Source organism: Oncorhynchus clarkii, chromosome 3 (genome assembly GCF_045791955.1).
Source record: "Oncorhynchus clarkii lewisi isolate Uvic-CL-2024 chromosome 3, UVic_Ocla_1.0, whole genome shotgun sequence".
NCBI classification, from domain to species: Eukaryota; Metazoa; Chordata; class Actinopteri; order Salmoniformes; family Salmonidae; genus Oncorhynchus; species Oncorhynchus clarkii.
Window position 1 is genome coordinate 87,137,373 of NC_092149.1, and position 27,257 is coordinate 87,164,629.

General features: G+C 51.1%; 1 protein-coding gene across 1 annotated transcript in view; it reads left to right on the forward strand.

Moving 5' to 3' along the window:
* Window positions 1-11,545, forward strand: part of LOC139386310 (collagen alpha-1(III) chain-like) — a 37,967-nt gene extending 26,422 nt beyond the window's left edge. Inside the window, exons 17-24 of the mRNA XM_071131830.1 lie at window positions 312-535; window positions 1,074-1,195; window positions 2,048-2,169; window positions 3,116-3,237; window positions 3,832-4,419; window positions 5,208-5,361; window positions 5,421-5,571; window positions 11,538-11,545. Of these exons, the coding sequence (XP_070987931.1) occupies window positions 312-535; window positions 1,074-1,195; window positions 2,048-2,169; window positions 3,116-3,237; window positions 3,832-4,419; window positions 5,208-5,361; window positions 5,421-5,571; window positions 11,538-11,545 (1,491 nt within the window). The remainder of the gene's footprint in view (window positions 1-311; window positions 536-1,073; window positions 1,196-2,047; window positions 2,170-3,115; window positions 3,238-3,831; window positions 4,420-5,207; window positions 5,362-5,420; window positions 5,572-11,537) is intronic.
* The last annotated feature ends 15,712 nt before the right edge of the window (window positions 11,546-27,257 follow it).

A 27,257-nucleotide genomic window follows, 5' to 3' on the forward strand; every position in this document is an offset into this window, starting at 1 on the left:
AACTGGGGACACGGGGACCCCCTCCCAGGCAAACTGGGGACCCAGGGACCCCCTCCCAGGCAAACTGGCGACCCAGGGATCCCCTCCCAGGCAAACTGGGGACCCAGGGACCCCTCCAGGCAAACTGGGGACCCAGGGACCCCTCCTGGCAAACTGGGGACCCAGGGACCCCCAGTGGCAAACTGGCAAACTGGGGACCCCAGGCAAACTGGGGACACAGGGACCCCCTCCCAGACAAACTGGGGACACAGGGACCCCCTCTAGGCAAACTGGGGACACAGGGACCCCTCCCAGGCAAACTGGGGACCCAGGGACCCCCTCCAGGCAAACTGGGGACACAGGGATCCCCTCCCAGGCAAACTGGGGACACAGGGACCCTCCCCAGGCAAACTTTGGACCCAGGGACCCCTCCAGGCAAACTGGGGACCAAGGGACCCCTCCCAGGCAAACTGGGGACCCAGGGACCCCCTCCAGGCAAATTGGGGATCCAGGGACCCCCTCCCAGGCAAACTGGGGACACAGGGACCCCCTCTAGGCAAACTGGGGACTCAGGGACCCCTCTAGGCAAACTGGGGACACGGGGACCCCCTCCCAGGCAAACTGGGGACCCAGGGACCCCCTCCCAGGCAAACTGGCGACCCAGGGATCCCCTCCCAGGCAAACTGGGGACCCAGGGACCCCTCCAGGCAAACTGGGGACCCAGGGACCCCTCCTGGCAAACTGGGGACCCAGGGACCCCCAGTGGCAAACTGGCAAACTGGGGACCCCAGGCAAACTGGGGACACAGGGACCCCCTCCCAGACAAACTGGGGACACAGGGACCCCCTCTAGGCAAACTGGGGACACAGGGACCCCTCCCAGGCAAACTGGCGACCCAGGGATCCCCTCCCAGGCAAACTGGGGACACAGGGATCCCCTCCCAGGCAAACTGGGGACACAGGGACCCTCCCCAGGCAAACTGGGGACCCAGGGACCCCTCCAGGCAAACTGGGGATCAAGGGACCCCTCCCAGGCAAACTGGGGACCCAGGGACCCCCTCCAGGCAAACTGGGGACCCGGGGATCCCCTCTCAGGCAAACTGGGGACCCGGGGACCCCCTCCAGGCAAACTGGTGACCCAGGGACAACCTCCCAGGCAAACTGGGGACCCAGGGATCCCCTCCCAGGCAAACTGGGTACCCAGGGACCCCCTCCAGGCAAACTGGGGACACAGGGACGCCCTCCAGGCAAACTGTCGACCCAGGGACCCCCTCCCAGGCAAACTGGGGACCCAGGGACCCCCTCCAGGCAAACTGGGGACACAGGGACGCCCTCCAGGCAAACTGGCGACCCAGGGACCCCCTCCTAGGCAAACTGGGGAACCAGGGACCCCTCCCAGGCAAACTGGGGACCCAGGGACCCCTCCCAGGGGCAAACTGGGGACACAGGGACCCCCTCCCAGGCAAACTGGGGACACAGGGACCCCTTCCAGGCAAACTGGGGAAACAGGGACCCCTCCCAGGCAAACTGGGGACCCAGGGACCCCCTCCAGGCAAACTGGGGACACAGGGATGCCCTCCCAGGCAAACTGGGGAACCAGGGATCCCCTCCAGGCAAACTGGGGACCCAGGGACCCCTTCCAGGCAAACTGGGGACCCAGGGACCCCTCCCAGGGGCAAACTGGGGACACAGGGACCCCTCCCAGGCAAACTGGGGACACAGGGACCCCTCCCAGGCATACTGGGGACCCATGGATCCCCTCCCAGGCAAACTGGGGACACAGGGACCCCCTCCCAGACAAACTGGGGACACAGGGACCCCCTCTAGGCAAACTGGGGACACAGGGACCCCTCCCAGGCAAACTGGCGACCCAGGGATCCCCTCCCAGGCAAACTGGGGACACAGGGATCCCCTCCCAGGCAAACTGGGGACACAGGGACCCTCCCCAGGCAAACTGGGGACCCAGGGACCCCTCCAGGCAAACTGGGGATCAAGGGACCCCTCCCAGGCAAACTGGGGACCCAGGGACCCCCTCCAGGCAAACTGGGGACCCGGGGATCCCCTCTCAGGCAAACTGGGGACCCGGGGACCCCCTCCAGGCAAACTGGTGACCCAGGGACAACCTCCCAGGCAAACTGGGGACCCAGGGATCCCCTCCCAGGCAAACTGGGGACCCAGGGACCCCCTCCAGGCAAACTGGGGACACAGGGACGCCCTCCAGGCAAACTGTCGACCCAGGGACCCCCTCCCAGGCAAACTGGGGACCCAGGGACCCCCTCCAGGCAAACTGGGGACACAGGGACGCCCTCCAGGCAAACTGGCGACCCAGGGACCCCCTCCTAGGCAAACTGGGGAACCAGGGACCCCTCCCAGGCAAACTGGGGACCCAGGGACCCCTCCCAGGGGCAAACTGGGGACACAGGGACCCCCTCCCAGGCAAACTGGGGACACAGGGACCCCTTCCAGGCAAACTGGGGAAACAGGGACCCCTCCCAGGCAAACTGGGGACCCAGGGACCCCCTCCAGGCAAACTGGGGACACAGGGATGCCCTCCCAGGCAAACTGGGGAACCAGGGATCCCCTCCAGGCAAACTGGGGACCCAGGGACCCCTTCCAGGCAAACTGGGGACCCAGGGACCCCTCCCAGGGGCAAACTGGGCACACAGGGACCCCTCCCAGGCAAACTGGGGACACAGGGACCCCTCCCAGGCATACTGGGGACCCATGGATCCCCTCCCAGGCAAACTGGGGACCCAGGAACCCCCTCCAGGCAAACTGGGGACCCAGGGACCCCTCCCACGGGCAAACTGGGGACACAGGGACCCCTCCCAGGCAAACTGGGGACCCAGGGATTCCCTCCCAGGCAAACTGGGGACCCAGGGACCCCCTCCAGGCAAACTGGGGACCCAGGGACCCCCTCCCAGGCAAACTGGGGACCCAGGGATCCCCTCCCAGGCAAACTGGGGACCCAGGGACCCCTCCAGGCAAACTGGGGACCCAGGGACCCCCTCCCAGGCAAACTGGGGAACCAGGGATCCCCTCCCAGGCAAACTGGGGACCCAGGGACCCCCTCCATGCAAACTGGGGACCCAGGGACCCACTCTAGGCAAACTGGGGACCCAGGGACCCCCTCCCAGGCAAACTGGGGATCCAGGGATCCCCTCCCAGGCAAACTGGGGACCCAGGGACCCCTACAGTCCAACTGGGGACCCAGGGACCCCCTCCCAGGCAAACTGGCGACCCAGGGATCCCCTCCCAGGCAACCTGTGGACCCAGGGACCCCTCCCAGGCAAACTGGGGACCCAGGGACCCCTCCTAGGCAAACTGGGGACCCAGGGACCACTCCCAGGCAAACTGGGGACCCAGGGACCACTCCCAGGCAAACTGGGGACCCAGGGACCCCCTCCAGGCAAACTGGGGACACAGGGACGCCCTCCAGGCAAACTGTCGACCCAGGGACCCCCTCCCAGGCAAACTGGTGACCCAGGGACCCCTCTCAGGCAAACTGGGGACCCAGGGACCCCTTCCAGGCAAACTGGCGACCCAGGGATCCCCCCCAGGCAAACTGGGGACCAAGGGACCCCTCCCAGGCAAACTGGGGACCCAGGGACCCCTCCCAGGGGCAAACTGGGGACACAGGGATCCCCTCCCAGGCAAACTGGGGACACAGGGACCCCCTCCAGGCAAACTGGGGACCCAGGGACCCCTCCCAGGCAAACTGGTGACCCAGGGACCCCTCTCAGGCAAACTGGGGACCCAGGGACCCCCTCCAGGCAAACTGGGGACCCAGGGACCCCTCCCAGGGGCAAACTGGGGACACAGGGATCCCCTCCCAGGCAAACTGGGGACACAGGGACCCCCTCCAGGCAAACTGGGGACCCAGGGACCCCTCCGAGGCAAACTGGCGACCCAGGGATCCCCTCTTAGGCAAACTGGCAACCCAGGACCCTGCCCAGGCATACTGGCGACCCAGGGACCCCCTCCCAGGCAAACTGGGGACCCAGGGACCCGCTCCAGGCAAACTGGGGACCCAGGGACCCACTCTAGGCAAACTGGGGACCCAGGGACCCCCTCCCAGGCAAACGGGGGATCCAGGGATCCCCTCCCAGGCAAACTGGGGACCCAGGGACCCCTACAGTCCAACTGGGGACCCAGGGACCCCCTCCCAGGCAAACTGGCGACCCAGGGATCCCCTCCCAGGCAAACTGGGGAACAAGGGATCCCCTCCAGGCATCCTGGGGACTCAGGGATCCCCTCCCAGGCAAACTGGGGACCCAGGGATCCCCTCCAGGCAAACTGGCGACCCAGGGACCCTCTCCAGGCAAACTGGGGACCCAGGGACCCCTGCCAGGCAAACTGGAGACCTAGGGACCCCTCCCAGGAAAACTGGGGACCCAGGGACCCCTCCCAGGCAAACTGGGGACCCAGGGACCCCTCTCAGGCAAACTGGGGACCCAGGGACCCCCTCCAGGCAAACTGGCGACCCAGGGATCCCCCCAGGCAAACTGGGGACCAAGGGACCCCTCCCAGGCAAACTGGGGACCCAGGGACCCCTCCCAGGGGCAAACTGGGGACACAGGGATCCCCTCCCAGGCAAACTGGGGACACAGGGACCCACTCCAGGCAAACTGGGGACCCAGGGACCCCTCCAGGCAAACTGGCGACCCAGGACCCTGCCCAGGCAAACTGGCGACCCAGGGACCCCCTCCCAGGCAAACTGGGGACCCAGGGACCCCTCCCAGGGGCAAACTGGGGACACAGGGATCCCCTCCCAGGCAAACTGGGGACACAGGGACCCCTCCAGAAAAACTGGGGACACAGGGACCCCTCCCAGGCAAACTGGCGACCCAGGGATCCCCCTCCAGGCAAACTGGTGACTCAGGGTACCCCTCCAGGCAAACTGGCGACCCAGGGATCACCTCCCAGGCAAACTGGCGACCCAGGACCCTGCCCAGGCAAACTGGCGACCCAGGGACTCCCTCCCAGGCAAACTGGCGACCCAGGGATCCCCTCCCAGGCAAACTGGGGACTCAGGGATCCCCTCCCAGGCAAACTGGGGACCCAGGGACCCTCCCCAGGCAAACTGGGGACCCAGGGACCCCTCCAGGCAAACTGGGGACCCAGGGACCCCCTCCCAGGCGACCCAGGGACCCAGGGATCCCCTCCCAGGCAAACTGGGGACCCAGGGACCCCCTCCAGGCAAACTGGGGACCCAGGGATCCCCCCCAGGCAAACTGGGGACCAAGGGACCCCTCCCAGGCAAACTGGGGACCCAGGGACCCCTCCCAGGGGCAAACTGGGGAACAAGGGATCCCCTGCAGGCAAACTGGGGACCCAGGGACCCCCTCCCAGGCAAACTGGGGACCCAGGGATCCCCTCCCAGGCAAACTGGGGACCCAGGGACCCCCTCCAGGCAAACTGGGGACCCAGGGACCCCTCCAGGCAAACTGGGGACCCAGGGACCCCCTCCCAGGCAAACTGGCGACCCAGGGATCCCCTCCCAGGCAACCTGGGATCCAGGGATCCCCACCAGGCAAACTGGGGACCCAGGGATCCCCTCCAGGCAAACTGGCGACCCAGGGACCCTGCCCAGGCAAACTGGCGACCCAGGGATCCCCTCCCAGGCAATCTGGCGACCCAGGGACCCCCCTCCCCTCCTTGACAAACTGGCGACCCAGGGACCCCCCCCCCCCCAGGCAAACTGGCGACCCAGGGACCCCCTCCCAGGCAAACTGGCGACCCAGGGATCCCCTCCAGGCAAACTGGCGACCCAGGGATCCCCTCCCAGGCAAACTGGCGACCCAGGGACCCTGCCCAGGCAAACTGGCGACCCAGGGATCCCCTCCCAGGCAAACTGGCGACCCAGGGACCCCCTCCCAGGCAATCTGGTGACCCAGGGATCCCCTCCCAGGCAAACTGGCGACCCAGGGATCCCCTCCCAGGCAAACTGGCGACCCAGGGATGCCCTCCCAGGCAAACTGGCGACCCAGGGAACCCCTCCCAGGCAAACTGGCGACCCAGGGACCCCTCCCAGGCAAACTGTCGACCCAGGGACCCCCCTCCCAGGCAAACTGGCGACCCAGGGACCCCTCCATCCTGTTGCCATGTCTTATTAGGTGAAGGATAATGGAGAAGTAATCACTGTTTAAAAAATGTATAGATTTGGTAGATAAAGATATTTTCACCTTCCCACAGTTACATCTATTCACTCCGGTGTTTAATTGCTACATTGTAATTATTTCACCACCATGGCCTATTTATTTCCTTTACCTCCCTTATCTCACCTCATTTGCACACGTTGTATATAGACTTGTTTATTCTGTATTATTGACTGTATGTTTGTTTTACTCCATGTGTAACTCTGTGTTGTTGTTTGTGTCGCACTGATATGCTTTATCTTTGCCAGGTCGCAGTTGTAAATTGGAATTTGTTCTCAACTTGCCTACCTGGTTAAATAAAGGTGTTCTCAACTAGCCTACCTGGTTAAATAAAAAGGGAAATAAAAATAAATAATAATAATAGTTGGAACATAGGCTTTTGTCACATCTTCTTCTGCTCTTCCCCTCCGAGAATACAACGTCGCCAGAATACTCTCCACCGGTCCTAGGATTCAACATTAAGCACACCTGTTAATCTTTATGATTCACACCAGTTAATCTTTATGATTCACACCTGTTAATCATTATGATTCACACCGGTATACAGTACCAGTCAACAGTTTGGACACACCTACTAATTTCAGGGTTTTTCTTTATTTTTACTATTTTCTACATTGTATAATAATAGTGAAGACATCAAAACTATGAAATAACACATATGGAATCATGTAGTATCAAAAAAAGTATTAAACAAATCAAAATATATGTTACATTTGAGATTCTTCAAAATAGCCCACCCTTTGCCTTGATGACAGCTTTGCACACTCTTGGCATTCTCTCAACCAGCTTCAAAAGGTGGAATGCATTTCAATTAACAGGTGTGCCTTGTTAAAAGTTCATTTGTGGAATTTCTCTCCTTCTTAATGCGTTTGAGACAATCAGTTATGTTCTGACAAGGTAGGGGTGGTAAACAGAAAACAGCCCTATTTGGTAAAGAGCAAGTCCATATTATGGCAAGAACAGCTCAAATAAGCAAAGAGAAACGACAGTCCATCATTACTTTAAGACAAGAAGGTCAGTCAATAAGGAACATTTCAAGAACTTTGAAAGTTTCTTCAAGTGCAGTCGCAAAAACCATCAAGCGCTACGATGAAACTGGCTCTCATGAGGACCGCCACAGGAAAGGAAGACCCAGAGTTACCTCTGCTGCAGAGGATAAGTTCATTAGAGTTACCAGCCTTAGAAATCGGCAATTAACTGCACTTCAAATTGCATCTCACAGAGATCAAGTAACAGACACATTTCAACATCAACTGTTCAGAGGAGAGTGCGTGAATCAAGCTTTCATGATTGAATTGCTGCATAGAAACCACTACTAAAGGACGCCAATAATAAGAAGAGACTTGCACTGGCTTCCTGTCAAAGCAAGGGCTGATTTCAAGGTTTTACTGCTAACCTACAAAGCATTACATGGGCTTGCTCCTACCTATCTCTCTGATTTGGTCCTGCCGTACATACCTATACGGTCACAAGACGCAGGCCTCCTAATTGTCCCTAGAATTTCTAAGCAAACAGCTGGAGGCAGGGCTTTTCCTATAGAGCTCCATTTTTATGGAACGGTCTGCATACCTATGTCAGAGACGCAAACTCGGTCTCAACCTTTAAGTCTTTACTGAAGACTCATCTCTTCAGTGGGTCATATGATTGAGTGTAGTCTCCAGTATTTATGCTGCAGTAGTTTATGTGTCGGGGGGCTAGGGTCAGTTTGTTATATCTGGAGTACTTCTCCTGTCCTATTCGGTGTCCTGTGTGAATTTAAGTGTGCTCTCTATAATTCTCTCTTTCTCTCTTTCTTTCTCTCTCTCGGAGGACCTGAGCCTTAGGACCATGCCCCAGGACTACCTGACATGATGACTCCTTGCTGTCCCCAGTCCACCTGGCCGTGCTGCTGCTCCAGTTTCAACTGTTCTGCCTTATTATTATTCGACCATGCTGGTAATTTATGAACATTTGAACATCTTGGCCATGTTATGTTATAATCTCCACCCGGCACAGCCAGAAGAGGACTGGCCACCCCACATAGCCTGGTTCCTCTCTAGGTTTCTTCCTAGGTTTTGGCCTTTCTAGGGAGTTTTTCCTAGCCACCGTGCTTCTACACCTGCATTGCTTGCTGTTTGGGGTTTTAGGCTGGGTTTCTGTACAGCACTTTGAGATATCAGCTGATGTACGAAGGGCTATATAAATACATTTGATTTGATTTGATTTGACTTGCTTGGGCTAAGAAACATGAGCAAATCTCCATCCAACCTCACTGAGCTCGAGCTGTTTTGCAAGGAGGAATGGGAATTAATGTCAGTCTCTCGATGTGCAAAACTGATAGAGACATACCCCAAGCGACTTACAGCTGTAATCGCAGCAAAAGGTGGCGCTACAAAGTATTAACTTAAGGGGGCTGAATAATTTTGCACGCCCAATTTTTCAGTTTTTGATTTGTTAAAAAAGTTTGAAATATCCAATAAATGTCGTTCCACTTCATGATTGTGTCCCACTTGTTGTTGATTCTTCACAAAAAAATACAGTTTTATATCTTTATGTTTGAAGCCTGAAATGTGGCAAAAGTTCGCAAAGTTCAAGGGGGCCGAATACTTTCGCAAGGCACTGTAAAAGGGCTGTTTCAGCATTGGCTAAGCATGACTGGACGGAAAAAATATATATTTTAATTACGGGGTGTAATGAACCACTATGTTCATCGATAATCAGTCATATTGGAGACATATCAGTGAGGTAATTATTATTATTTTTTTAATGTTATTTTTTTAAAATGTTTTTTTGTTTGTTTTTGTATTAGTATTAAATACGTCTCTGTCAATAGGCAGAATATCCCGTTTTCCTTCTTTTGAAGGATCAGTGTGTCACGCCCCGGACCTTAGATATCTCTGTTGTTCTATGTATTTTGGTTAGGTCAGGGTGTGACTAGGGTAGGTACTCTAGTTGTTGTATGTCTAGGGGTTTTTGTATGTCTATGTTGGCCTGATATGGTTCCCAATCAGAGACAGCTGTTTATTCGTTGTCTCTGATTGAGGATCATATTTAGGTAGCCATTTTTTCCCCATTGTTAGTTGTGGGATCTTGTCTATGTTCAGTTGCCGGTCAGCACTAGTTTTGTATAGCTTCACGTTTCGTTTGGTTGTTTTTTTGTTCATTCATTAAAAAGAGAACGTATGCATACCACTCTGCGCCTTGGTCCGATCCTTATGACGAACGTGACACAGTGTTCGTTTTTTTGTTTCCAAATTGTTTTCAAATGATATATTGTGGTAATAGAGTTTCAGCCTGTTCTAAATGTAAAAAATAAAACATATTTAACTTGTTCACCCCTTGGCAGGTGAAAGATGAGGGAAAGTGGCAGGTTGGGCAGTAATGATCTCCTTTCCCTTCGCCAGGAGCTATTTGTAAAGTCTATGAAGTAGGCCTATCACTGGTCTGTGGGAACTGGAACAGCTGGGAGATGGAAGATAGCCACACAAAGTGCCTGAATACACATCATTACCTGGCCATTTACAGGAATTAGAGCAGGTGTTGTGGTAGTTCGGGTTGACAGAACTGATGAAGTGAGGCTATCTTCACTAAGGCGTGATAAGGAATTTGGTGACACATCAACCGATCCCCAAACAAAGGGATTTCATGAAATGTAGCCTTCAAAAGGTTTCTGGTATTTCAATGATCCCTGATCATCCCAGATGTAGCGTGGTCCTTCGTACCTTCATTCATAGTTAGATGATGCCATCTTAGTTAGATGATGCCATCTTAGTTAGATGATGCCATCTTAGTTAGATGATGCCACCTTAGTTAGATGATGCCATCTTAGTTAGATGATGCCATCATAGTTAGATGATGCCATCTTAGTTAGATGATGCCATCATAGTTAGATGATGCCATCATAGTTAGATGATGCCATCTTAGTTACATGATGCCATCATAGTTAGATGATGCCATCATAGTTAGATGATGCCATCTTAGTTAGATGATGCCATCATAGTTAGATGATGCCATCTTAGTTAGATGATGCCATCTTAGTTAGATGATGCCATCATAGTTAGATGATGCCATCTTAGTTAGATGATGCCATCTTAGTTAGATGATGCCATCATAGTTAGATGATGCCATCATAGTTAGATGATGCCATCATAGTTAGATGATGCCATCTTAGTTACATGATGCCATCATAGTTAGATGATGCCATCTTAGTTAGATGATGCCATCTTAGTTAGATGATGCCATCATAGTTAGACGATGCCATCATAGTTAGACGATGCCATCTTAGTTAGACGATGCCATCTTAGTTAGATGATGCCATCATAGTTAGATGATGCCATCTTAGTTAGATGATGCCATCTTAGTTAGATGATGCCACCTTAGTTAGATGATGCCATCTTAGTTAGATGATGCCATCTTAGTTAGATGATGCCATCATAGTTAGATGATGCCATCTTAGTTAGATGATGCCATCATAGTTAGATGATGCCATCATAGTTAGATGATGCCATCTTAGTTACATGATGCCATCATAGTTAGATGATGCCATCATAGTTAGATGATGCCATCTTAGTTAGATGATGCCATCATAGTTAGATGATGCCATCTTAGTTAGATGATGCCATCTTAGTTAGATGATGCCATCATAGTTAGATGATGCCATCTTAGTTAGATGATGCCATCTTAGTTAGATGATGCCATCATAGTTAGATGATGCCATCATAGTTAGATGATGCCATCATAGTTAGATGATGCCATCTTAGTTACATGATGCCATCATAGTTAGATGATGCCATCTTAGTTAGATGATGCCATCTTAGTTAGATGATGCCATCATAGTTAGACGATGCCATCATAGTTAGACGATGCCATCTTAGTTAGACGATGCCATCTTAGTTAGATGATGCCATCATAGTTAGATGATGCCATCATAGTTAGATGATGCCATCTTAGTTAGATGATGCCATCTTAGTTCGATGATGCCATCGTAGTTAGATGATGCCATTTTAGTTAGATGATGCCATCTTAGTTAGATGATGCCATCTTAGTTAGATGATGCAATTTTAGTTAGATGATGCCATCTTAGTTAGATGATGCCATTTTAGTTAGATGATGCCATCTTAGTTAGATGATGCCATCTTAGTTAGATGATGCCATCTTAGTTAGATGATGCCAAAACACAGTCAGTTTAACCCTTGTCCTGTCTGTTGTTCCTCCTGGGGGGTTATCTTGTTAGAAGCTCATTTAAAAAGGTTGTCCAACCAAGCCTGTATTATCTGCCTGGTTAGGCAGCAGCAGCATGCTGATGGACTGAACTGCACCACAGTGGGACATCTGTTGACTTTTACATAAAAAAGGAAATAGCCATCTTCATTTGTCACCATTTTGTTTTTTGGGAGGCTGTTCCTTGTGACCCTCTTCGTAGTCTCTTGAGACAGACTGTTAACATACTGTACAAGTCAGATTAAACCCCTCCAAATCAAGTAGCTGGTCAATGGGTACAGAAGACGTGGTTCTGTAATGTAAGATTCCATGGCATAGAAAACAAAATGGAAAAGTCTGTGAATATTCCAGCTCCCAGCAATGTGTGTGATCTTGGCAGCTGTAACTCCTGTCCTGTTTCTGTGTGGGATTAACTGGTTCCTGTGTGGGATTAACTGGTTCCTGTGTGAGATTAACTGGTTCCTGTGTGGGATTAACTGGTTATTGTGTGGGATTAACTGGTTTCTGTGTGGGATTATCTGGTTTCTGTGTGGGATTAACTGGTTCCTGTGTGGGATTAACTGGTTCCTGTGTGGGATTAACTGGTTCCTGTGTGGGATTAACTGGTTCTTGTGTGGGATTAACTGGTTTCTGTGTGGGATTAACTGGTTCCTGTGTGGGATTAACTGGTTTCTGTGTGGGATTAACTGGTTTTTGTGAGGGATTAACTGGTTCTTGTGTGGGATTAACTGGTTTCTGTGTGGGACTATCTGGTTTCTGTGTGGGATTAACTAGTTTCTGTGTGGGATTAACTAGTTTCTGTGTGGGATTAACTAGTTTCTGTGTGGGATTATCTGGTTTCTGTGTGGGATTAACTAGTTTCTGTGTGGGATTAACTAGTTTCTGTGTGGGATTAACTAGTTTCTGTGTGGGATTATCTGGTTTCTGTGTGGGATTAACTAGTTTCTGTGTGGGATTATCTGGTTTCTGTGTGGGACTAACTGGTTCCTGTGTGGGATTAACTAGTTTCTGTGTGGGATTAACTAGTTCCTGTGTGGGACTAACTAGTTCCTGTGTGGGATTAACTAGTTTCTGTAATGGTTTTCTTCTGTTGAAGGAGAGGCGGACCAAAACGCAGCGTGGTTATTTTGATACATCTTTAATAAAGATGAAAATAGAACAATATACAAAAACAAGAACCGTGAAAAACCAAAAACAGCCCTCTCTGGTGTAACAAACACAAAGACAGGAACAATCACCCACAAAACCCAACACAAAACAGGCTACCTAAATGTGGCTTCCAATCAGAGACAATGACTAACACCTGCCTCTGATTGAGAACCATATCAGGCCCAAACACAGAAACAGACAAACAAGACATCCAACATAGAATGCCCACTCAGATCACACCCTGACCAAACAAAACATAGAACATACAAAGCAAACTATGGTCAGGGTGTGACAGTTCCTGTGTGGGACTAACTTGTTCCTGTGTGGCACTAACTGGTTCCTGTGTGGGACTAACTGGTTCCTGTGTGGGACTAACTGGTTCCTGTGTGGGTTTAACTGGTTCCTGTGTGGGACTAACTAGTTCCTGTGTGGGACTAACTGGTTCCTGTGTGGGATTAACTGGTTCCTGTGTGGGACTAACTAGTTCCTGTGTGGGACTAACTGGTTCCTGTGTGGGTTTAACTTGTTCCTGTGTGGGACTAACTAGTTCCTGTGTGGGACTAACTAGTTCCTGTGTGGGACTAACTAGTTCCTGTGTGAGATTAACTGGTTCCTGTGTAGGATTAACTGGTTCCTGTGTGGGACTAACTAGTTCCTGTGTGGGACTAACTGGTTCCTGTGTGGGACTAACTAGTTCCTGTGTGGGACTAACTAGTTCCTGTGTGGGATTAATTGGTTCCTGTGTGGGACTAACTAGTTCCTGTGTGGGACTAACTGTTTCTGCCTGTGGTGTCTGTTCCGCCATAAATCCTCCATCTTAATCAAAGACCCCTCCCCTCCTTCCCCATTAATACCTGCTGCTGATACACAATGAACCTAATGGAGATAGTTACCCTCATAATGTTCCATTGTTACCACTCCTGTTAGGCTGACTGGAGGCAGAGGCAGCTGGTGGAGGGAGGGGAGGGGATGGGAGGGGAGGGGAGGGTTTGGGAAGGGAAGGGGAGAGGAGGGGAGGGAAGGGAAGGGAAGGGAAGGGAAGGGAAGAGGAGAGGAGAGGAGAGGAGAGGAGAGGAGAGGAGAGGAGAGGAGAGGAGAGGAGAGGAGAGGAGAGGAGAGGGGGGAGAGGAGAGGAGAGGAGAGGAGAGGAGAGGAGAGGAGAGGAGAGGAGAGGAGAGGAGAGGAGAGGAGAGGAGAGGAGAGGAGAGGAGAGGAGAGGAGGGAGCAGGAGGGGAGGAGGGGGGAGAGAGAGAGAGGGGTAAATCAGAGAGAAGGAGGTGGATTCTAATCAGTGAATGAAATGTCATGCTCGGCACGGGACAGAAGATAAATGATCCGTTGACAGCCCCCACCCTCTCAGCCTGTCAGAACCCTTGACAAAACAGCCAATTAACGGATTGCTAATTTCGCCGTTAGCCCCTCGGGTCGTCTTGTCCTGGCTCCGACCTACCACTTCCTAAATAAGCTGCCGTTTTGTTTTGTTTAGGAGGTGTCAGGGGGTGTCAGAGTGCTACTCAGAGGGGGGCACACCTACACTTACACAGGAAGCTGCAGAAGACAATATTTCTTGTTTGAGAACATTTGGTCGGATCCCAAAAAATTTAAAAGAAGAGAGTCTCCAATCCTAACTTTAGTTTAGAGTGGCAGCCAATTGAGCTGTTTTTAAAAAAAAACGATTTTCTCTATCCTTAATGTTGATCTGCCGTAGTGCTGAGTCACGGTGCTGACATGCCACACCACCAAGTCCTTGAGAAATATATAGTCCTAAAGCCTAATGTCATTTCGTAGAGCAGAATGTTTGAACAGTAGAGAGGCCCTGTGTTTGTACCCTGACCTTGGTTTGAAACACACAGGTCATTTAAAATACTCCAGACAGGTCCTCCGTTTCCCAGAGCAGGGCGTTCGGGAGCACTCAGGAGATTAGCATGTCAGCTTTACATGCAACAGTAAACTACCAACCTGGTTCTAACAGTTAACCCCGTCACCTCTCCCAGGAATGTATTATCCTGGCCACAGATAGAAGAAGGTGATTCTAAATAACGACGAGCAGGAAAGAAAACTTTCATAGAAACATGTTTAGTATGGTAATTTATGTTGCGACAACGCAGGGTGCAGCTCTGTTGAGCTACATATGCATCTGCAAATAGAAGGTTTTATAACCAACACTTGGGAGGCTCAAGATGAGCAATATTACTCCAATAATCTATCAAGGATGACAACTCCTAATGGGATGACAACTCCTAATGGGATGACAACTCCTAATGAGATGACAACTCCTAATGGGATGACAACTCCTAATGGGATGACAACTCCTAATGGGATGACAACTCCAAATGGGATGACAACTCCTAATGGGATGACAACTCCTAATGGGATGACAACTCCTAATGGGATGACAACTCCTAATGGGATGACAACTCCTAATGGGATGAAAACTCCTAATGGGATGACAACTCCTAATGAGATGACAACTCCTAATGGGATGACAACTCCTAATGGGATGACAACTCCTAATGAGATGACAACTCCTAATGGGATGAAAACTCCTAATGGGATGACAACTCCTAATGGGATGACAACTCCTAATGGGATGACAACTCCTAATGAGATGACAACTCCTAATGGGATGAAAACTCCTAATGGGATGACAACTCCTAATGGGATGACAACTCCTAATGGGATGACAACTCCTAATGGGATGACAACTCCTAATGAGATGACAACTCCTAATGAGATGACAACTCCTAATGGGATGACAACTCCTAATGAGATGACAACTCCTAATGAGATGACAACTCCTAATGAGATGACAACTCCTAATGGGATGACAACTCCTAATGGGATGACAACTCCTAATGGGATGACAACTCCTAATGGGAGGACAACTCCTAATGGGATGAAAACTCCTAATGGGATGACAACTCCTAATGAGATGACAACTCCTAATGGGATGACAACTCCTAATGGGATGACAACTCCTAATTGGATGACAACTCCTAATGAGATGACAACTCCTAATGGGATGAAAAGTCCTACTTTTTAATTTTTTTTTATTTTATTTAACTAAACAAGTCAGTTAAGAACAAATTCTTATTACAATGACAGCCTACCCCCAGCCAACTGTGTGCTGCCCTATGAGACTCCCAATCACAGCTGGATGTGAAGCAGCCTGGATTTGAACCAGGTACTGCTGTGACGCCTCTTGTACTGAGGTGCAGTGTCTTAGACCACTGAGCCACTCGGAAGCATGTGACAGGACAAATATAAGGTTGAAGATTGTCACCTGTTTGGAGCATTTGGGAGACCGTTTATGAGAGAGTAGAAATGTAATTATACTGGAATGTGTTTAAAGGACAAGAAGGAGGAGGAGGAGGAGAGAGAGGAGGAGGAGGAGAGAGAGGAGGACGAGAGAGAGGAGGAGGAGAGAGAGGAGAAGGAGGAGGAGAGAGAGGAGAAGGAGGAGGAGAGAGAGGAGGAGAGAGAGGAGGAGGAGAGAGAGGAGAAGGAGGAGGAGAGAGGAGGAGGAGAGAGAGGAGAAGGAGGAGGAGAGAGAGGAGGAGGAGAGAGAAGGAGGAGGAGAGAGGGGAGAAGGAGGAGGAGAAAGAGGAGGAGAGAGAGGAGGAGAGAGAGGAGGAGGAGAGAGAGGAGGAGAAGGAGGAGGAGAGAGGAGAAGGAGGAAGAGAGAGAGGAGGAGGAGGAGGAGAGAGAGGAGGAGAGAGAGGAGGAGGAGAGAGAGGAGGAGAAGGAGGAGGAGAGAGGAGAAGGAGGAAGAGAGAGAGGAGGAGGAGGAGAGAGAAGGAGGAGGAGAGAGAGAAGGAGGAGGAGAGAGAGGAGGAGGAGAGAGGAGGAGGAGGAGGAGGAGGAGGAGAGAGGAGAAGGAGGAGGAGAGAGGAGAAGGAGGAGGAGAGAGAAGGAGGAGAGAGAGAAGGAGGAGGAGAGAGAGGAGGAGGAGAGAGGAGGAGGAGGAGGAGGAGAGGGAGAAAAGAGGGGGATTGCATCCTAAATGGCACCCTATTCCCTATATAGGGCCATTTGGGATGTGCCCTGGGAGGGTTGGGGTTCAGTGGGTGATACTAATGAATGATTTCCTCTCATTCTGTCCATCACAGAGGAGAGAAACACCTGATTAAAAAACAGCCAGTTCTATTGGTGGGTGTGTCAGCTCGTTAGCTAGCAGAGCAGAAGGCCTGGAGTGAACACACAGAAGCTAATTGAACTGGCAACTTTAATGTCCTGTCTCTCTGCTGCAGGGAGGAGAGCAGAGACACAGAGAATGATGATTAAAACCCTGGGTTTTATAACTACTGGAAGTGTCTGGGAGGATGAACAGGAGCTATGATTAGATCAGGAACAAGTTATCAATCACACACGTTCACATCTGTCAGCCTATCCTGGACTAGCGAGAGCAGGCTGTTAATTGGGTCCTGTCGACAGGAAGGCTATAATCTTTTAACATTTTGTGATGTTCTGTCATGTTGGTGTTTTTATGTTATTGATAAAACACGGTACTCATTGTTTGTTTTAACATGTTAATGATTTTAGAAGGGTGCACAACCTGGACATGCAATCATGATGTACACGATATTGCCAAAGTAAAGGAAACATAAAGGGTTTTAGTGGTTAGAGGAGGCAGGTAGTCTAGTGGTTAGAGGAGGCAGGTAACCTAGTGGTTAGAGGAGGCAGGTAGTCTAGTGGTTAGAGGAGACAGGTAGTCTAGTGGTTAGAGGAGGCAGGTAGTCTAGTGGTTAGAGGAGGCAGGTAGTCTAGTGGTTAGAGGAGACAGGTAGTCTAGTGGTTAGAGGAGGCAGGTAGTCTAGTGGTTAGAGGAGGCAGGTAGTCTAGTGGTTAGAGGCAGGTAGCCTAGTGGTTAGAGGAGGCAGGTAACCTAGTGGTTAGAGGAGGCAGGTAGTCTAGTGGTTAGAGGCAGGTAACCTAGTGGTTAGAGGAGGCAGGTAACCTAGTGGTTAGAGGAGGCAGGTAGTCTAGTGGTTAGAGGAGGCAGGTAGTCTAGTGGTTAGAGGAGGCAGGTAGCCTAGTGGTTAGAGGAGGCAGGTAACCTAGTGGTTAGAGGAGACAGGTAGTCTAGTGGTTAGAGAGGCAGGTAGTCTAGTGGTTAGAGGAGACAGGTAGTCTAGTAGTTAGAGGAGACAGGTAGTCTAGTGGATAGAGGAGACAGGTAGTCTAGTGGTTAGAGGAGACAGGTAGTCTAGTGGTTAGAGAGGCAGGTAGTCTAGTGGTTAGAGGAGACAGGTAGTCTAGTGGTTAGAGAAGGCAGGTAGTCTAGTGGTTAGAGGAGACAGGTAGTCTAGTGGTTAGAGGAGACAGGTAGTCTAGTAGTTAGAGGAGACAGGTAGTCTAGTGGTTAGAGGAGACAGGTAGTCTAGTAGTTAGAGGAGACAGGTAGTCTAGTGGTTAGAGGAGACAGGTAGTCTAGTAGTTAGAGGAGGCAGGTAGTCTAGTGGTTAGAGGAGGCAGGTAGTCTAGTGGTTAGAGAGGCAGGTAGTCTAGTGGTTAGAGGAGACAGGTAGTCTAGTGGTTAGAGAAGGCAGGTAGTCTAGTGGTTAGAGGAGACAAGTAGTCTCATGGTTAGAGGAGGCAGGTAGTCTAGTGGTTAGAGGAGGCAGGTAGTCTAGTGGTTAGAGGAGGCAGGTAGTCTAGTGGTTAGAGGAGGCAGGTAGTCTAGTGGTTAGAGGAGGCAGGTAGCCTAGTGGTTAGAGGAGGCAGGTAACCTAGTGGTTAGAGGAGACAGGTAGTCTAGTGGTTAGAGAGGCAGGTAGTCTAGTGGTTAGAGGAGACAGGTAGTCTAGTAGTTAGAGGAGACAGGTAGTCTAGTGGATAGAGGAGACAGGTAGTCTAGTGGTTAGAGGAGACAGGTAGTCTAGTGGTTAGAGAGGCAGGTAGTCTAGTGGTTAGAGGAGACAGGTAGTCTAGTGGTTAGAGAAGGCAGGTAGTCTAGTGGTTAGAGGAGACAAGTAGTCTAGTAGTTAGAGGAGACAGGTAGTCTAGTGGTTAGAGGAGACAGGTAGTCTAGTAGTTAGAGGAGACAGGTAGTCTAGTGGTTAGAGGAGACAGGTAGTCTAGTGGTTAGAGGAGACAAGTAGTCTCATGGTTAGAGGAGGCAGGTAGTCTAGTGGTTAGAGGAGGCAGGTAGTCTAGTGGTTAGAGGAGGCAGGTAGTCTAGTGGTTAGAGGAGGCAGGTAGTCTAGTGGTTAGAGGAGGCAGGTAGCCTAGTGGTTAGAGGAGGCAGGTAGCCTAGTGGTTAGAGGAGGCAGGTAGCCTAGTGGTTAGAGAGGCAGGTAGCCTAGTGGTTAGAGGAGGCAGGTAGCCTAGTGGTTAGAGGAGGCAGGTAATCTAGTGGTTAGAGGAGGCAGGTATCCTAGTGGTTAGAGGAGGCAGGTAGTCTAGTGGTTAGAGGAGACAGGTAGTCTAGTGGTTAGAGGAGGCAGGTAGTCTAGTGGTTAGAGGAGGCAGGTAACCTAGTGGTTAGAGGAGACAGGTAACCTAGTGGTTAGAGGAGGCAGGTAGTCTAGTGGTTAGAGAGGCAGGTAGTCTAGTGGTTAGAGGAGACAGGTAGTCTAGTGGTTAGAGAAGGCAGGTAGTCTAGTGGTTAGAGGAGACAAGTAGTCTAGTAGTTAGAGGAGACAGGTAGTCTAGTGGTTAGAGGAGACAGGTAGTCTAGTAGTTAGAGGAGACAGGTAGTCTAGTGGTTAGAGGAGACAGGTAGTCTAGTAGTTAGAGGAGACAGGTAGTCTAGTGGTTAGAGGAGGCAGGTAGTCTAGTGGTTAGAGAGGCAGGTAGTCTAGTGGTTAGAGGAGACAGGTAGTCTAGTGGTTAGAGAAGGCAGGTAGTCTAGTGGTTAGAGGAGACAAGTAGTCTCATGGTTAGAGGAGGCAGGTAGTCTAGTGGTTAGAGGAGGCAGGTAGTCTAGTGGTTAGAGGAGGCAGGTAGTCTAGTGGTTAGAGGAGGCAGGTAGTCTAGTGGTTAGAGGAGGCAGGTAGCCTAGTGGTTAGAGGAGGCAGGTAACCTAGTGGTTAGAGGAGACAGGTAGTCTAGTGGTTAGAGAGGCAGGTAGTCTAGTGGTTAGAGGAGACAGGTAGTCTAGTAGTTAGAGGAGACAGGTAGTCTAGTGGATAGAGGAGACAGGTAGTCTAGTGGTTAGAGGAGACAGGTAGTCTAGTGGTTAGAGAGGCAGGTAGTCTAGTGGTTAGAGGAGACAGGTAGTCTAGTGGTTAGAGAAGGCAGGTAGTCTAGTGGTTAGAGGAGACAAGTAGTCTAGTAGTTAGAGGAGACAGGTAGTCTAGTGGTTAGAGGAGACAGGTAGTCTAGTAGTTAGAGGAGACAGGTAGTCTAGTGGTTAGAGGAGACAGGTAGTCTAGTAGTTAGAGGAGACAGGTAGTCTAGTGGTTAGAGGAGGCAGGTAGTCTAGTGGTTAGAGAGGCAGGTAGTCTAGTGGTTAGAGGAGACAGGTAGTCTAGTGGTTAGAGAAGGCAGGTAGTCTAGTGGTTAGAGGAGACAAGTAGTCTCATGGTTAGAGGAGGCAGGTAGTCTAGTGGTTAGAGGAGGCAGGTAGTCTAGTGGTTAGAGGAGGCAGGTAGTCTAGTGGTTAGAGGAGGCAGGTAGTCTAGTGGTTAGAGGAGGCAGGTAGCCTAGTGGTTAGAGGAGGCAGGTAGCCTAGTGGTTAGAGGAGGCAGGTAGCCTAGTGGTTAGAGAGGCAGGTAGCCTAGTGGTTAGAGGAGGCAGGTAGCCTAGTGGTTAGAGGAGGCAGGTAATCTAGTGGTTAGAGGAGGCAGGTATCCTAGTGGTTAGAGGAGGCAGGTAGTCGAGTGGTTAGAGGAGACAGGTAGTCTAGTGGTTAGAGGAGGCAGGTAGTCTAGTGGTTAGAGGAGGCAGGTAACCTAGTGGTTAGAGGAGACAGGTAACCTAGTGGTTAGAGGAGGCAGGTAGTCTAGTGGTTAGAGGAGGCAGGTAGTCTAGTGGTTAGAGGAAGCAGGTAGTCTAGTGGTTAGAGGAGACAGATAGTCTAGTGGTTAGAGGAGGCAGGTAGTCTAGTGGTTAGAGGAGAGAGGTAGTCTAGTGGTTAGAGGAGGCAGGTAGTCTAGTGGTTAGAGGAGGCAGGTAGTCTAGTGGTTAGAGGAGACAGGTAGTCTAGTGGTTAGAGGAGGCAGGAAGTCTAGTGGTTAGAGGAGACAGGTAGTATGTAGTCTAGTGGTTAGAGGAGGCAGGTAGTCTAGTGGTTAGAGGAGGCAGGTAGTCTAGTGGTTAGAGGAGACAGGTAGTCTAGTGGTTAGATGAGGCAGGTAGTCTAGTGGTTAGAGGAGGCAGGTAGTCTAGTGGTTAGAGGAGGCAGGTAGTCTAGTGGTTAGAGGAGGCAGGTAGTCTAGTGGTTAGAGGAGGCAGGTAGTCTAGTGGTTAGAGGAGGCAGGTAGTCTAGTGGTTAGAGGAGACAGGTAGTCTAGTGGTTAGAGGAGGCAGGTAGTCTAGTGGTTAGAGGAGACAGGTAGTCTAGTGGTTAGAGGAGGCAGGTAGTCTAGTGGTTAGAGGAGGCAGGTAGTCTAGTGGTTAGAGGAGACAGGTAGCCTAGTGGTTAGAGGAGGCAGGTAACCTAGTGGTTAGAGGAGACAGGTAGTCTAGTGGTTAGAGAGGCAGGTAGTCTAGTGGTTAGAGGAGACAGGTAGTCTAGTAGTTAGAGGAGACAGGTAGTCTAGTGGATAGAGGAGACAGGTAGTCTAGTGGTTAGAGGAGACAGGTAGTCTAGTGGTTAGAGGAGGCAGGTAGTCTAGTGGTTAGAGGAGGCAGGTAGTCTAGTGGTTAGAGGAGACAGGTAGTCTAGTGGTTAGAGGAGGCAGGTAGTCTAGTGGTTAGAGGAGACAGGAAGTCTAGTGGTTAGAGGAGGCAGGTAGTCTAGTGGTTAGAGGAGGCAGGTAGTCTAGAGGTTAGAGGAGACAGGTAGTCTAGTGGTTAGAGGAGGCAGGTAGTCTAGTGGTTAGAGGAGACAGGTAGTCTAGTGGTTAGAAGAGGCAGGTAGCCTAGTGGTTAGAGGAGGCAGGTAGCCTAGTGGTTAGAGGAGACAGGTAGTCTAGTGGTGAGAGGAGGCAGGTAGTCTAGTGGTTAGAGGAGACAGGTAGTCTAGTGGTTAGAAGAGGCAGGTAGCCTAGTGGTTAGAGGAGACAGGTAACCTAGTGGTTAGAGGAGACAGGTAGTCTAGTGGTTAGAGGAGACAGGTAGTCTAGTGGTTAGAGGAGGCAGGTAGCCTAGTGGTTAGAGGAGGCAGGTAGTCTAGTGGTTAGAGGAGGCAGGTAGCCTAGTGGTTAGAGGAGGCAGGTAACCTAGTGGTTAGAGGGGGCAGGTAATCTAGTGGTTAGAGGAGGCAGGTAGTCTAGTGGTTAGAGGAGGCAGGTAACCTAGTGGTTAGAGGAGGCAGGTAGCCTAGTGGTTAGAGGAGGCAGGTAACCTAGTGGTTAGAGGAGGCAGGTAACCTAGTGGTTAGAGGAGGCAGGTAACCTAGTGGTTAGAGGAGGCAGGTAGCCTAGTGGTTAGAGGAGGCAGGTAGCCTAGTGGTTAGAGGAGGCAGGTAACCTAGTGGTTAGAGAGGCAGGTAGTCTAGTGGTTAGAGGAGGCAGGTAACCTAGTGGTTAGAGGAGACAGGTAGTATAGTGGTTAGAGGAGGCAGGTAGTCTAGTGGTTAGAGGAGACAGGTAACCTAGTGGTTGGAGAGGCAGGTAACCTAGTGTTTAGAGGGGACAGGTAGTCTAGTGGTTAGAGGAGACAGGTAGTCTAGTGGTTAGAGGAGGCAGGTAGTCTAGTGGTTAGAGGAGGCAGGTAACCTAGCGGTTAGAGAGGCAGGTAACCTAGTGTTTAGAGGAGACAGGTAGTCTAGTGGTTAGAGGAGACAGGTAGTCTAGTGGTTAGAGGAGGCAGGTAACCTATTGGTTAGAGCATTGGGCCAGTAACCTACTGGTTGCTGGATCGAATCCCCGAGCTGACAAGGTATGATATGGGTAGGCAGGTAGAGGAGGCAGGTAGTCTAGTGGTTAGAGGAGGCAGGAAGCCTAGTGGTTAGAGGAGACAGGTAGCCTAGTGGTTCGAGGAGGCAGGTAACCTAGTGGTTAGAGGAGGCAGGTAACCTAGTGGTTAGAGGAGACAGGTAGTCTAGTGGTTAGAGGAGGCAGGGAACCTAGTGGTTAAAGAGGCAGGTAGTCTAGTGGTTAGAGGAGACAGGTAACCTAGTGGTTAGAGAGGCAGGTAGTCTAGTGGTTAGAGGAGGCAGGTAACCTAGTGGTTAGAGAGGCAGGTAGTCTAGTGGTTAGAGGAGGCAGGTAACCTAGTGGTTAGACAGGCAGGTAGTCTAGTGGTTAGAGGAGGCAGGTAACCTAGTGGTTAGAGAGGCAGGTAGTCTAGTGGTTAGAGGAGGCAGGTAACCTATCGGTTAGAGAGGCAGGTAGTCTAGTGGTTAGAGGAGGCAGGTAACCTAGTGGTTAAAGAGGCAGGTAGTCTAGTGGTTAGAGGAGGCAGGTAACCTAGTGGTTAGAGAGGCAGGTAGCCTAGTGGTTAGAGAGGCAGGTAACCTAGTGGTTAGAGGAGGCAGGTAACAAAGTGGTTAGAGGAGACAGGTAGTCTAGTGGTTAGAGGAGGCAGGTAGCCTAGTGGTTAGAGGAGGCAGGTAACCTAGTGGTTAGAGGAGGCAGGTAGTCTAGTGGTGAGAGGAGGCAGGTAGTCTAGTGGTTAGAGGAGACAGGTAGTCTAGTGGTTAGAAGAGGCAGGTAGCCTAGTGGTTAGAGGAGACAGGTAACCTCGTGGTTAGAGGAGACAGGTAGTCTAGTGGTTAGAGGAGACAGGTAGTCTAGTGGTTAGAGGAGGCAGGTAGCCTAGTGGTTAGAGGAGGCAGGTAGTCTAGTGGTTAGAGGAGGCAGGTAGCCTAGTGGTTAGAGGAGGCAGGTAACCTAGTGGTTAGAGGGGGCAGGTAACCTAGTGGTTAGAGGAGGCAGGTAGTCTAGTGGTTAGAGGAGGCAGGTAACCTAGTGGTTAGAGGAGGCAGGTATTCTAGTGGTTAGAGGAGGCAGGTAGCCTAGTGGTTAGAGGAGGCAGGTAACCTAGTGGTTAGAGGAGACAGGTGGTCTAGTGGTTAGAGAGGCAGGTAGTCTAGTGGTTAGAGGAGACAGGTAGTCTAGTAGTTAGAGGAGACAGGTAGTCTAGTGGATAGAGGAGACAGGTAGTCTAGTGGTTAGAGGAGACAGGTAGTCTAGTGGTTAGAGAGGCAGGTAGTCTAGTGGTTAGAGGAGACAGGTAGTCTAGTGGTTAGAGAAGGCAGGTAGTCTAGTGGTTAGAGGAGACAAGTAGTCTAGTAGTTAGAGGAGACAGGTAGTCTAGTGGTTAGAGGAGACAGGTAGTCTAGTAGTTAGAGGAGACAGGTAGTCTAGTGGTTAGAGGAGACAGGTAGTCTAGTAGTTAGAGGAGACAGGTAGTCTAGTGGTTAGAGGAGGCAGGTAGTCTAGTGGTTAGAGAGGCAGGTAGTCTAGTGGTTAGAGGAGACAGGTAGTCTAGTGGTTAGAGAAGGCAGGTAGTCTAGTGGTTAGAGGAGACAAGTAGTCTCATGGTTAGAGGAGGCAGGTAGTCTAGCGGTTAGAGGAGGCAGGTAGTCTAGTGGTTAGAGGAGGCAGGTAGTCTAGTGGTTAGAGGAGACAGGTAGTCTAGTGGTTAGAGGAGACAGGTAGTCTAGTGGTTAGAAGAGGCAGGTAACCTAGTGGTTAGAGGAGGCAGGTAGCCTAGTGGTTAGAGGAGACAGGTAGTCTAGTGGTGAGAGGAGGCAGGTAGTCTAGTGGTTAGAGGAGACAGGTAGTCTAGTGGTTAGAAGAGGCAGGTAGCCTAGTGGTTAGAGGAGACAGGTAACCTAGTGGTTAGAGGAGACAGGTAGTCTAGTGGTTAGAGGAGACAGGTAGTCTAGTGGTTAGAGGAGGCAGGTAGCCTAGTGGTTAGAGGAGGCAGGTAGTCTAGTGGTTAGAGGAGGCAGGTAGCCTAGTGGTTAGAGGAGGCAGGTAACCTAGTGGTTAGAGGGGGCAGGTAATCTAGTGGTTAGAGGAGGCAGGTAGTCTAGTGGTTAGAGGAGGCAGGTAACCTAGTGGTTAGAGGAGGCAGGTAGCCTAGTGGTTAGAGGAGGCAGGTAACCTAGTGGTTAGAGGAGGCAGGTAACCTAGTGGTTAGAGGAGGCAGGTAACCTAGTGGTTAGAGGAGGCAGGTAGCCTAGTGGTTAGAGGAGGCAGGTAGCCTAGTGGTTAGAGGAGGCAGGTAACCTAGTGGTTAGAGAGGCAGGTAGTCTAGTGGTTAGAGGAGGCAGGTAACCTAGTGGTTAGAGGAGACAGGTAGTATAGTGGTTAGAGGAGACAGGTGGTCTAGTGGTTAGAGGAGGCAGGTATTCTAGTGGTTAGAGGAGGCAGGTAACCTAGCGGTTAGAGAGGCAGGTAACCTAGTGTTTAGAGGAGACAGGTAGTCTAGTGGTTAGAGGAGACAGGTAGTCTAGTGGTTAGAGGAGGCAGGTAACCTATTGGTTAGAGCATTGGGCCAGTAACCTACTGGTTGCTGGATCGAATCCCCGAGCTGACAAGGTATGATATGGGTAGGCAGGTAGAGGAGGCAGGTAGTCTAGTGGTTAGAGGAGGCAGGTAGCCTAGTGGTTAGAGGAGACAGGTAGCCTAGTGGTTCGAGGAGGCAGGTAACCTAGTGGTTAGAGGAGGCAGGTAACCTAGTGGTTAGAGGAGACAGGTAGTCTAGTGGTTAGAGGAGGCAGGGAACCTAGTGGTTAAAGAGGCAGGTAGTCTAGTGGTTAGAGGAGACAGGTAACCTAGTGGTTAGAGAGGCAGGTAGTCTAGTGGTTAGAGGAGGCAGGTAACCTAGTGGTTAGAGAGGCAGGTAGTCTAGTGGTTAGAGGAGGCAGGTAACCTAGTGGTTAGACAGGCAGGTAGTCTAGTGGTTAGAGGAGGCAGGTAACCTAGTGGTTAGAGAGGCAGGTAGTCTAGTGGTTAGAGGAGGCAGGTAACCTATCGGTTAGAGAGGCAGGTAGTCTAGTGGTTAGAGGAGGCAGGTAACCTAGTGGTTAAAGAGGCAGGTAGTCTAGTGGTTAGAGGAGGCAGGTATCCTAGTGGTTAGAGAGGCAGGTAGCCTAGTGGTTAGAGAGGCAGGTAACCTAGTGGTTAGAGGAGGCAGGTAACAAAGTGGTTAGAGGAGACAGGTAGTCTAGTGGTTAGAGGAGGCAGGTAGCCTAGTGGTTAGAGGAGGCAGGTAACCTAGTGGTTAGAGGAGGCAGGTAGTCTAGTGGTGAGAGGAGGCAGGTAGTCTAGTGGTTAGAGGAGACAGGTAGTCTAGTGGTTAGAAGAGGCAGGTAGCCTAGTGGTTAGAGGAGACAGGTAACCTAGTGGTTAGAGGAGACAGGTAGTCTAGTGGTTAGAGGAGACAGGTAGTCTAGTGGTTAGAGGAGGCAGGTAGCCTAGTGGTTAGAGGAGGCAGGTAGTCTAGTGGTTAGAGGAGGCAGGTAGCCTAGTGGTTAGAGGAGGCAGGTAACCTAGTGGTTAGAGGGGGCAGGTAACCTAGTGGTTAGAGGAGGCAGGTAGTCTAGTGGTTAGAGGAGGCAGGTAACCTAGTGGTTAGAGGAGGCAGGTATTCTAGTGGTTAGAGGAGGCAGGTAGCCTAGTGGTTAGAGGAGGCAGGTAACCTAGTGGTTAGAGGAGACAGGTGGTCTAGTGGTTTGAGAGGCAGGTAGTCTAGTGGTTAGAGGAGACAGGTAGTCTAGTAGTTAGAGGAGACAGGTAGTCTAGTGGATAGAGGAGACAGGTAGTCTAGTGGTTAGAGGAGACAGGTAGTCTAGTGGTTAGAGAGGCAGGTAGTCTAGTGGTTAGAGGAGACAGGTAGTCTAGTGGTTAGAGAAGGCAGGTAGTCTAGTGTTTAGAGGAGACAAGTAGTCTAGTAGTTAGAGGAGACAGGTAGTCTAGTAGTTAGAGGAGACAGGTAGTCTAGTGGTTAGAGGAGACAGGTAGTCTAGTAGTTAGAGGAGACAGGTAGTCTAGTGGTTAGAGGAGGCAGGTAGTCTAGTGGTTAGAGAGGCAGGTAGTCTAGTGGTTAGAGGAGACAGGTAGTCTAGTGGTTAGAGAAGGCAGGTAGTCTAGTGGTTAGAGGAGACAAGTAGTCTCATGGTTAGAGGAGGCAGGTAGTCTAGCGGTTAGAGGAGGCAGGTAGTCTAGTGGTTAGAGGAGGCAGGTAGTCTAGTGGTTAGAGGAGGCAGGTAGTCTAGTGGTTAGAGGAGGCAGGTAGCCTAGTGGTTAGAGGAGGCAGGTAGCCTAGTGGTTAGAGGAGGCAGGTAGCCTAGTGGTTAGAGAGGCAGGTAGCCTAGTGGTTAGAGGAGGCAGGTAGCCTAGTGGTTAGAGGAGGCAGGTAATCTAGTGGTTAGAGGAGGCAGGTATCCTAGTGGTTAGAGGAGGCAGGTAACCTAGTGGTTAGAGGAGACAGGTAGTCTAGTGGTTAGAGGAGGCAGGTAGTCTAGTGGTTAGAGGAGGCAGGTAACCTAGTGGTTAGAGGAGACAGGTAACCTAGTGGTTAGAGGAGGCAGGTAGTCTAGTGTTTAGAGGAGGCAGGTAGTCTAGTGGTTAGAGGAGGCAGGTAGTCTAGTGGTTAGAGGAGACAGATAGTCTAGTGGTTAGAGGAGGCAGGTAGTCTAGTGGTTAGAGGAGAGAGGTAGTCTAGTGGTTAGAGGAGGCAGGTAGTCTAGTGGTTAGAGGAGGCAGGTAGT